This window comes from Malus sylvestris, chromosome 5, assembly GCF_916048215.2.
Source record: "Malus sylvestris chromosome 5, drMalSylv7.2, whole genome shotgun sequence".
Classification (NCBI taxonomy): Eukaryota; Viridiplantae; Streptophyta; class Magnoliopsida; order Rosales; family Rosaceae; genus Malus; species Malus sylvestris.
Window position 1 is genome coordinate 17,622,901 of NC_062264.1, and position 9,502 is coordinate 17,632,402.

Below are 9,502 nucleotides of genomic sequence, written 5' to 3' on the forward strand. Positions count from 1 at the left end.
ACTTATCAATATATTTGATAATTTTGTTATTTTGTTATATTTATTATCTTTTTGTTTGTTTGGGTAAACATATTTTTCATAAATTTGATTGAGGTGCAAAACACCGAATTTAAACAGATAAATACACTAGAAATTGAAAGAAATATAAATAAATAAAATCAAGGGGGAAAGAGATCATAGCATGATGAAGGTTGATGAAGATTGTTGGATATGATTGATGCTTGATCAGAGACTTAGAGATGACAGGATGCAATTAACACATATTAGAACGATCTGAATACTTTAACATAAATAACTAGATAAAATGACAACGACATGATTTGGTTGTTCCTACTCCTACTTGTGAGATTTTGATTTTAAAAATAGCTCAATTGTCCCAAATCACATTTCTGGTTTTTCTAGTTTGACCAATATTTTCAATTTGACAACTTGAAATTACATGGATCCGGTAGGGCAAGTTTAGCCTTCAAGTGTATGGATGACCTAGAGTTTAGTTAAGAAACACACGAGGGCTTTAACTGGTGCCAAGAACTTCCCTTTGGCATCCCATCAAACAGTTATAGTCAAACTCTCTGCCTCCTATTTTCTCTCTAGCCTTAAACCCCCACATCTCTAAACCCATTTCTCAATTTCTCTATCGGTGCATCCATGGCTTCTTCAGAAACTCCAGTCGTCATGTACTTCTTCCCATTTGTAGGCGGAGGCCACCAGATTCCTATGATCGACATGGCCAGAGTCTTCTCCTCCCATGGAGCCAAAGTCACAATCCTAAGCACCACTCCCGCCGACGCCCTCCGCTTCCGAAACTCCATCCGCCGCGATCAAACCCTCAACCGCTCAATCACCATCCACGTCCTCAAGCTCCCAGGCGACGACGCCTCGGCCGACTCTTCCATGACCTCAGCCCCCCTCACTGACACCTCAGTCCTCCAAGAATCCCTCAGGCAATTCATCACCCTAAACCTACCCAATTGCATCGTAATCGACGTCTTCCACCGTTGGGCGGCACAAGTCATCGACGAGCTTTTCATCAAACGGGTGGTGTTCAATGGAAACGGGTTATTCTCCCGCTGCGTCAGTGAGTGTATCGGCCGATTCGCGCCGCATCAGAATGTGGGTTCTGATTGCGAGCCATTTCTAGTGCCGAACTTGCCCGATCGGATCGAATTGACGAAATCTCAGCTGCCTTCTTTCGCAAGAAACAGGCCAGGGCTTCCTGATAAGGTGGGAAAAGTAGAGGAGAAGAGTTTTGGGGTTGTGGTGAACAGTTTTTACGAATTGGAGTCGAAATATGTGGAGTATTTCACGACTGAGTTGGGGAAGAAGGCATGGCCGATCGGCCCGGTTTCGCTATACAACCGAAGCAACGACGATAAGACTGACAGAGGCCAAGCAGCCTTGGTCGATGAGCAGAGCCTCCTGCATTGTCTGAATTGGTTGGATTCCAAGGAACCTGATTCGGTGGTTTATATCAGTTTTGGGAGCTTGGCTCGGTTGTCTGCAGCCCAACTCGTCGAAATCGCACATGGGATTGAATCTTCGGGGCATAATTTCGTTTGGGTAATCGGAAAAATCTTCAGAGCGGTGGAGGACGGTGGTTATGTGGGAGACAAAGAGGATTGGATTCCGGCGGGATTTGCAGAGAGAATGTGGGAAATGAAGAGAGGGGTTGTGATAGGGGGGTGGGCCCCGCAGATTCTGATACTGGAGCACTGCGCTGTTGGCGGGTTTGTGAGCCACTGCGGGTGGAACTCGACATTGGAGAGCGTGAGCGCAGGGGTGCCCATGGTGACTTGGCCATTGTCGGCGGAGCAGTTCTACAATGAGAAGCTGATAACTGATGTGTTGGGCATTGGGGTGCAAGTGGGGAGTAGGGAATGGGAGTCGTGGAATGTGGAGAGGAAGGAACTGGTGAGGAGAGAGAAGGTGGATGCGGCGGTGAGAAGGATGATGGGCGGCAGTGATGAGGCGGCGGAAATGAAGAAGAGAGCGAGAGCGCTTTCAGAGAAGGCGAAGAGAGCTGTGGAAGAAGGTGGGTCTTCATATGTAGGGGTGGATGCTCTGATTTTAGAGATCAGATTATCGAGGAAGAATTAGTGACAAAGTTTTTGCCATGCAAATTACAAAAGAAATATCTCCGGCACACGTAAAAATTTCTTGTCATACATAAATAAAGTGATTGCAAAACAAATTAGAATTGAAATCAGTGCCGTATGTTCAAGGGTTTCAAGATCTATGAGGGATCTTATGTTCCTAATTGATGTCGAACCCGCCAAACATATAAGAAAGATGACAGCCAAAAAGGAAAGATTGGTAGGGCTCTCAGCTCGGCAATGGAGGTAAACATACTGAACTGTGTGAGCAAATGCATTGACAGATGGAGCCAACTATTCCATAAATACGGGGGACAGTACTGAAAACCGTGTCGTGGGGAGGTGGATGGTAGAACCACCGCAACCTTCCCCTCCACCTCAGTACAACTCTTTCCTTTCTTCTCTTGAGAATGAGCTCCAAAATGCAAGTGAATGTGGCCGCAATTGGGAACAGCAAACCAAGTAGTGCGTAGTGAGGCTTATACATGGAGGAAAGCTGATAAAAACAGCCAAACAAATCTCCAGGCAGAAGCCAGTGAGTAAAAAGCTCCGATCAACTACTGAAGTAGCCTACAAAATTACAGATATCACGAAATTAATTAGTAATATATCAGTTAAGAATAAATTTAACAAATCTTGCAAGTGATGCGGTAGACTAGCACACAAATTAAAATTCCGCAGAAAATGTAATTGTAGTAAGAGCAAAGCAAGGATCGTTCAATTCCGGGATTAGAAGTTAGAAGGGCTGCTAATCAATACAGACTAAATAAACAAAACTAAATCAGACAAACTAACCAAGAATGGGGTATTTGAATGAATTGGATTATAGAACTGAAATCAAATTAACAACTAAACAAGGAGTAAACAACAACAATGAATTAAAATTTGAGTGATTGATGGATGAAAGGATTCTTCTCCACACTAAACATATGCAGATAAAGATTTCCAATTATTCTTTATATAAACCGTGAATAACAATGCCCCAAGTTAACAGTGACACACTCATTAACCCTTAGATTTTCCTAAGCTCAATAAAAAGGAAGACACTTCACTCCTCAAATTATTCTTATCAAGACACCTGTCTACCACCAAAGATCATTAAGTTCTTTAAAAATCATAAGCATTGATAAGGCATTCGTAATGACACATGATATTCTTGCAAAGGAGTTACTTAACTCAATCATGACTGATGACTTTTACTACCTGCCAATACAAGTTCATAACGATTTAGGTGAAATTCCCTTGAATTCTAGCATCAAATTCCATCATGCAAGCTGAGTTGCAACCTTAATAAACATATAAGAATAAGTTCTCTATAAACCAGATAAGTAAATTACATTCACGTTTTATGAAACAATAATTGTATGTAAGCAATTTAAATAAAACATATGTTCATGACTTTGAATTCACCTCTAGCTAAAAACAAAACATAGTTACATATGTTCTTTATAATTGAAAAACAATTTACAATAAACATTGAAACTAATGAAAAGAACTCTGGATTTCCAGTGCAAATTCCCCCACACTTAGTTTTTAGTCCCCGAGCAAACCAAAAAAAAAAAAAAAAAAAAACAACAACAACAACAAACACCTAAACCTTCCAACATTTGCCATAGGGATTTCCAATGGCTCATGACATATTAAAAATCACTACTTAAATAGATTTTAGCCATCCTTACTCTTAAGCTTATACATAACTACAACAACCAATCACTAGCGCACATTTAATCAATTAAATAAATTTGAAAGTAGTAACATACCTTAGAGAATTCACTCAATTCATCATCAAATATACTCTTTATTTTCACACAGATTTTGTGATTACAGTTCCCTATACTAGGTATATGTGAGAAGATTGGTGTAACATGTAGACTAGTACTCACATATATTATAACAAAGAAGACAATTCCTGTAATTATATATATATATATATATATGATCTCATGAAAGGAATGCCATTACTTAGAAGCGAGAACCAGGGATCCCATCTGAAGGAAATACTTGTGAAAACTAGCTCATTTGAGCAATATCTATGCATGCAATTACAATTAAAAGGCGGAATCATGCTTGTATGCACTAAAAAACAAAACTTTACCCATGAAATTCAAGGCCTAGTGAGTGTGGTGAACTAAGACTCAACTCAAGAACAAAGTGAGTTGAGAAATATTATACCTTTGTTGATTCCTCTTTGCATAAGTAAAAGCTAATCACCCAAGAGATAGGGCATTCATTCCTTACTTCTTAGCTCCATGGATTTCTTGGATGAGGATGGTAGAATGGATTCTCCAAGTTCCCAAAATAGAGAACCTCTAAATCTCAACACCAAGGAGAGCATTGATGAAGAGACGAGTGACCTAGAGGAAGTAGGATTACTAGCTATTTTCCTCTAGGGTGATTGGCCTCTTAGAGAGAAAAGGAGAGCATGTGTTCTCTCCAATTTCCTCAAAGAAAATCCTAAATGAATTTTGGCTATAAAGTTCTTTATATAGTCCCTTCACTTAAGTGACAAAAGAACAAAAACCCTTCATTCTCTAATGTGGCCGGCCTTAAGGGTTTATTGGGCTTTCAAGCCCTTTGTATATTCAAGTTGTCATACAACTTGAGTTATTGGGCTTGACATTCAAATCCCATTGGGCCTTGAGGCCCAAAACTAACCCGAGGTCTATAACGAACTTATTCGTTTGATTAATTAACATATTAATTAATCCTAGCCATAAATAATTAAACCATTTAATTATTCTTAGTCATCTATGTTGTTTCTTCAATTTCTACCTTACACGGTGTACGATCCATTAGGTTCCTTTTAGCGAGGCAGTGGGCGATTAGAACTCTTTAAATCGATTGTGAATTAAAACATACTTTCAATTCTCCCCTTAGTGATTACTCACCTTTAGGGCTTCCACAAACCATGAGTGACACCTAACAGTATGTCATGGCTACCCAAGCTAATCAGAAGAGGTGGAGAACCTATTCAGTTTAGGATTACAATGCAATACGTTCTTTCTCTAATACAATACTCTTGACGACATTGTTTAGTTTGATAGTTTATTCATGTCTACTATCCAATGTGATTCTTTTACTTCTATGATTACCTTGAATGTGATTTGGAACGACTTCCTATATCTCATTCATACTCTGGCCAGAGATTCTTAATCATATCATAGAGTATTCTCCCTCAAACGGTTTAAAGGTTAGAGATCCCTTGTTGCGCATTCACTTTCCTCCATGGCTAAGTGGCTTAACCCCAACTATGCCTTGGACACCCTCTGATGGAGTGACTTGCACATAGTCAAAGATCAAGAACCTAACCACAAGACAACTATGATGCCTTAGGTCAAAGAACTACTTTGCATTATCCCAACCATGAGTTCTCATGTGACATGAGTATGAGAACTCCTTGTTGATCGTGTTCAGTGGACTCATTCACTATTGAGCACTTACATGCTTGTCTTGGTGTCAGTCACACAAATGACTCGAGACCAATCACTTTCCTTAAGAGAAGACATAGCACGTACTGATCTTAGTGGACTGTCAATGCCCAATTGGCAATCCTATGATCAGGAACTTTTAGGGTATGTATACTAAAGAGAATGGTCTCATGAATCTAACTTCTTTAGATCACATTCTCCCAATTACATATTCCTTGGACTTATCGTTTAAGCATATTATATGAGACGACATTAAACAATAATCTTTGCCCTTTATATTAAATTAGATTAGTTTAACATGTGAAATGTCCGTAAAGTATCATCATATGATTGGCCTTAGGGCACATTTCCAACACCATCTGCTCATACAAATTTTAGACTCCACATATAGAAACACAACAAATGAGACAAAAGTCAGGGTTGTAACGAGGCTAAGGTACTGGCTAATAAAGAGAGGTTAAGGGGCTAAGGTACTGGCTAACAAAAGTTCTCAAAAATATAGTAAGCAATGTAATGAAATCAACAACATAGAAGTCACCTCTTGATTGCATACCCAACTATAAACATAAATGAGAGACTCATACAAAATTTAGGGTCAGATTTCACTTGATGGACTCTTCATGTATCAAATGCTAAAAACCAAGAAACTTCAGGGTAGTAAACTGTGATTAACCCAAAAAAAAAATATACATATGGTGGGCTAACCACTAACCCAGGGGGAATTCTGGCCTAAAAATTTTCCCCAAAAATGATTTGTTGGTTAAAGCTCATATTTGGCCCAAGGGTTGGAGCAAGTTGGTGTAAGTTTAAAACCTAAAATTTAAGTTTTACTCCAAGGGTATGAGTAGGTCTAAGGGTCCTATTTTATTTAACTCTTCTTTATTGACTCCCGTACCATTAGGGAGAGGAGATTGAGACGATCTTGAGTGTCAGGCAAAGCTGATACACATTCATACTAGAAATCATTTGAACTTCTAGCTAAAGAACTTGGGGGTGACCTAATGCACAAGAGAGAACTTTAAATTTTAATTTTTTGTCTCTTTCTTTGTAAGGTAAGGTGCGGACCGGAATCCAACTGTCATGATTTGTTGAGCTCATGGTAGAATCGGACTGTTGTGTCCTAGTGTAATTAAAAACTATTAACTTTTTTTATTCACTTGGTATGTCTTTGTCAGAGAGAAAGGAGGAGCTGGAGAACTAAGTGATTATTTGCACGTTGAAGAAGGAAGAGACTTATAGAGAGGGATATGGGGTGAGTAATCGATTCCACTAGGTGTGTTTTTGTCGACGAGAGAGGAATAAATTAGGATTGTCTTCGCGGGGAAAGAGAGGTTGAGGGAAGAAGTTGGTAAAGGGTGGGAGTGTTTGATTTCAAATGGACTAATTGCGACCTGGTGAATCCTATACCTTTAATTTTTTTTGGTTCACTAGGTGTGTTTTTATCGGATATAGAGGGATAACCAAGGGTTGTATTCAGGGGAAAGAGAGGCAGAGAAAGAGAGCTAGTGAAGGGTGTGAGTGCTCGATTTTATGTGGATTGAAGTTGTTGTTGAGCGAAAATTGTACAAGAAATGTAACAAATAAATCACTCGACACAATCTCACCCTCGTTCATTTTCTTGAAGAGGGTTTTATTAATTTTAGTTTGACTCATTCTAGACTACGTGTCTATTAATTACAATTTTTTGCTAAAAAGGAAAAACCCTTTGATTCCAATATGAATAAATTGTAACTTAGGGATTTGGGTGTTTGTTTGGTTTTGCGGCCGCACCTAGGTTGAGCCTTAGATTGCTTACATATCCATTTTGAGGGATCAAGCAACTCGTAGTTCATGGTGAAATGTGGTTTGGGATTTTCAATGAGTGAATGACCCACTAAAAAAAAAGAAAGGTTTTGTGTTTGGTTTATTTGGATACCTTGAATTTGTTTGAGTGAATTTGGTTGAATGGACCAGGGATTCGAATTGGACTTGTGGTGAATTTGGTTAAGTGAACCAAGGATTCAATTTGGTATTTTGGTTTTGCAGTCACGTCTAGGATGTGGAACTAGACTGCCTACGTATCTTTGGTGGAATCAAACTGACGTAGTTCATGGTTTTCAATGAGTCAATGACCCACTGAAAAAGAAAATTTTGTTTGCTTGGATATGGTGTATTGTGCAATTTCAGCTCGTGCAGGCAAGGAGCATTTAATGCTTTGTGTAGTTTCAGCTCGTGCAAGCGAGGGCTTTGTGTCATTTGGAGCTTTTGATGCCTTGTGTAGTTTTAGCACAGCTCGTGCAAGTGAGGACTTTGTGCCATATGGAGAGTTTGATACCTTGTGTAGTTTTAGCTCGTGCAGGCAAGGACTTTGTGCCATTTGGAGTGATTTCATAATATTTGATATTTGATACGACTTTGTGGTATTGGAAAGTTAAAGCGACTTTGTACCATTTAGAATTTGAAGTGGCTTTGTGCCATTTGGGATTTGATGTGGCTTTGTGCCATAGAGTGGGGCAATATCCCACTTGAGCAGCATTCCTCATAAAATGGGGAACTTTGTTTGTAGACTTCTTTCTTCATCTTGTAGAACTTACAATCCCTTTGGCAACCGGAGGCCTAAATTTATAAAAGAAACCACATGATTTCAAATTGGAGAGCTATGGCTTTTTTTAAAGGTTGCCACATGAGCGTCTTTCGTAATTAATTTAGGAAGTTGTTAACAAGCTTTTTTTCCTTCTATGTGAACATGAACTCTTTCAAGTCCAAATAGGACTTCCCATGGCAGACAAAATAAACATCTTTTAGCTATAGACTAACCCAAGGAATTTTGTTTCCTTGCATACTTGCCACGGCATCAAAGAGGGATCAAAGATTTTGATTTCAAAAAAAGCCCTTTCGAGCTTTCTCATTTTTCATAGTTTGAATCTTATCTCTTGAAGCTCTACCAAGCAATCGATAGGCTCTTGATCCAGTGTAAAATCTAAATGTCGTGCCTTGGCTCATGCTTGTGCTGAATCTATTTGGCTCTCTTATGTTCTCTGTGAGCTTTGATTCCCGGCCACATCACCCACTTTTTTGTTTTGTGATAGTCTCAGTACTTGACAGGCAATCCTGTCTTTCATGCTTAAACAAAGCATATAGAGCTTGATTATCATTTTGTTGGTGAACGGGTCAAGTTGGGTACTCACAAAGTGCAGTTTATTTCTTCCATTGATTAACCTACTGATATTCTCACTAAAGGACTCTCTACACCTTGCTTTGATTATCTATGTTCTAAACTTGTCAGTCCAAGATCACAAAGTTTGAGGAAGGTTGCTAGTGTTGGAGAATCCAATTAAGATCTCATGGGTTAGGTTTTGTAAATCCCTATGGACTTTGGATAACTTGTACTCCAAGTCAATTGACTTAGTATATATTTGTGTTAAGACTCTCTCTTTCTATTTTTGAAGTTTGCATTCTTCTCTCCTCTGCTGCTCTCTCTACTCTCTCTTAGCTTTTTGCTATATGTCTCCCCTTTTCATTTGAACCTATCCTTTGTCTTTTCATAGACGCAAGGAGCAGTTCAGAGATCCTTTTTCGTTTTCTATTACATATACCACTTTCTTGGGATATGGAGAGGTTGAGAGAAGGCCATCACTTAGTGGAGAATGTGGGAGGGCAAGGACAAGAGCTCGAAAATTACCCTTCAATGTCAAATTGCATTTCTGGTGGGCCATATTGAAGATGGCAATTTGTGGGCCATGCAAAGCCGGCCCAAATGCCCGAGCAATTTAAGGGCCTTGCGCTAGCAAATGTTTTTTTTTTTGGTAAGTGTAAAACTTGCGCATCCTGAGCGAGTGGGTCGACAACTTCTGATCTATTTTGCCAAAATAACATGTACGTAATTGTGCACATCACAAAAATACTTACTCGATTTGCTTTTGCTTGAAAATACTAATAGGTTTCTATCTTTTAGGGAAAAAAAAGGCCAGATACCAAATACCAATTATCATCCCAAATGTC

The 9,502-nt window shown here is 39.2% G+C and overlaps 1 protein-coding gene across 1 annotated transcript; it reads left to right on the forward strand.

Moving 5' to 3' along the window:
- Positions 1 to 493: 493 nt before the first annotated feature.
- Positions 494 to 2,203, forward strand: LOC126624376 (abscisate beta-glucosyltransferase-like). Its single transcript, XM_050293430.1, has one exon. It carries the CDS (start codon positions 649 to 651, stop codon positions 2,095 to 2,097), a length of 1,449 nt encoding a protein of 482 aa, XP_050149387.1. The 5' UTR covers positions 494 to 648; the 3' UTR covers positions 2,098 to 2,203.
- The last annotated feature ends 7,299 nt before the right edge of the window (positions 2,204 to 9,502 follow it).

Bases quoted from the DNA above. Each gene is read 5' to 3' on its own strand.
- LOC126624376 (XM_050293430.1), top strand. From the start codon at position 649: ATGGCTTCTTCAGAAACTCCAGTCGTCATGTACTTCTTCCCATTTGTA.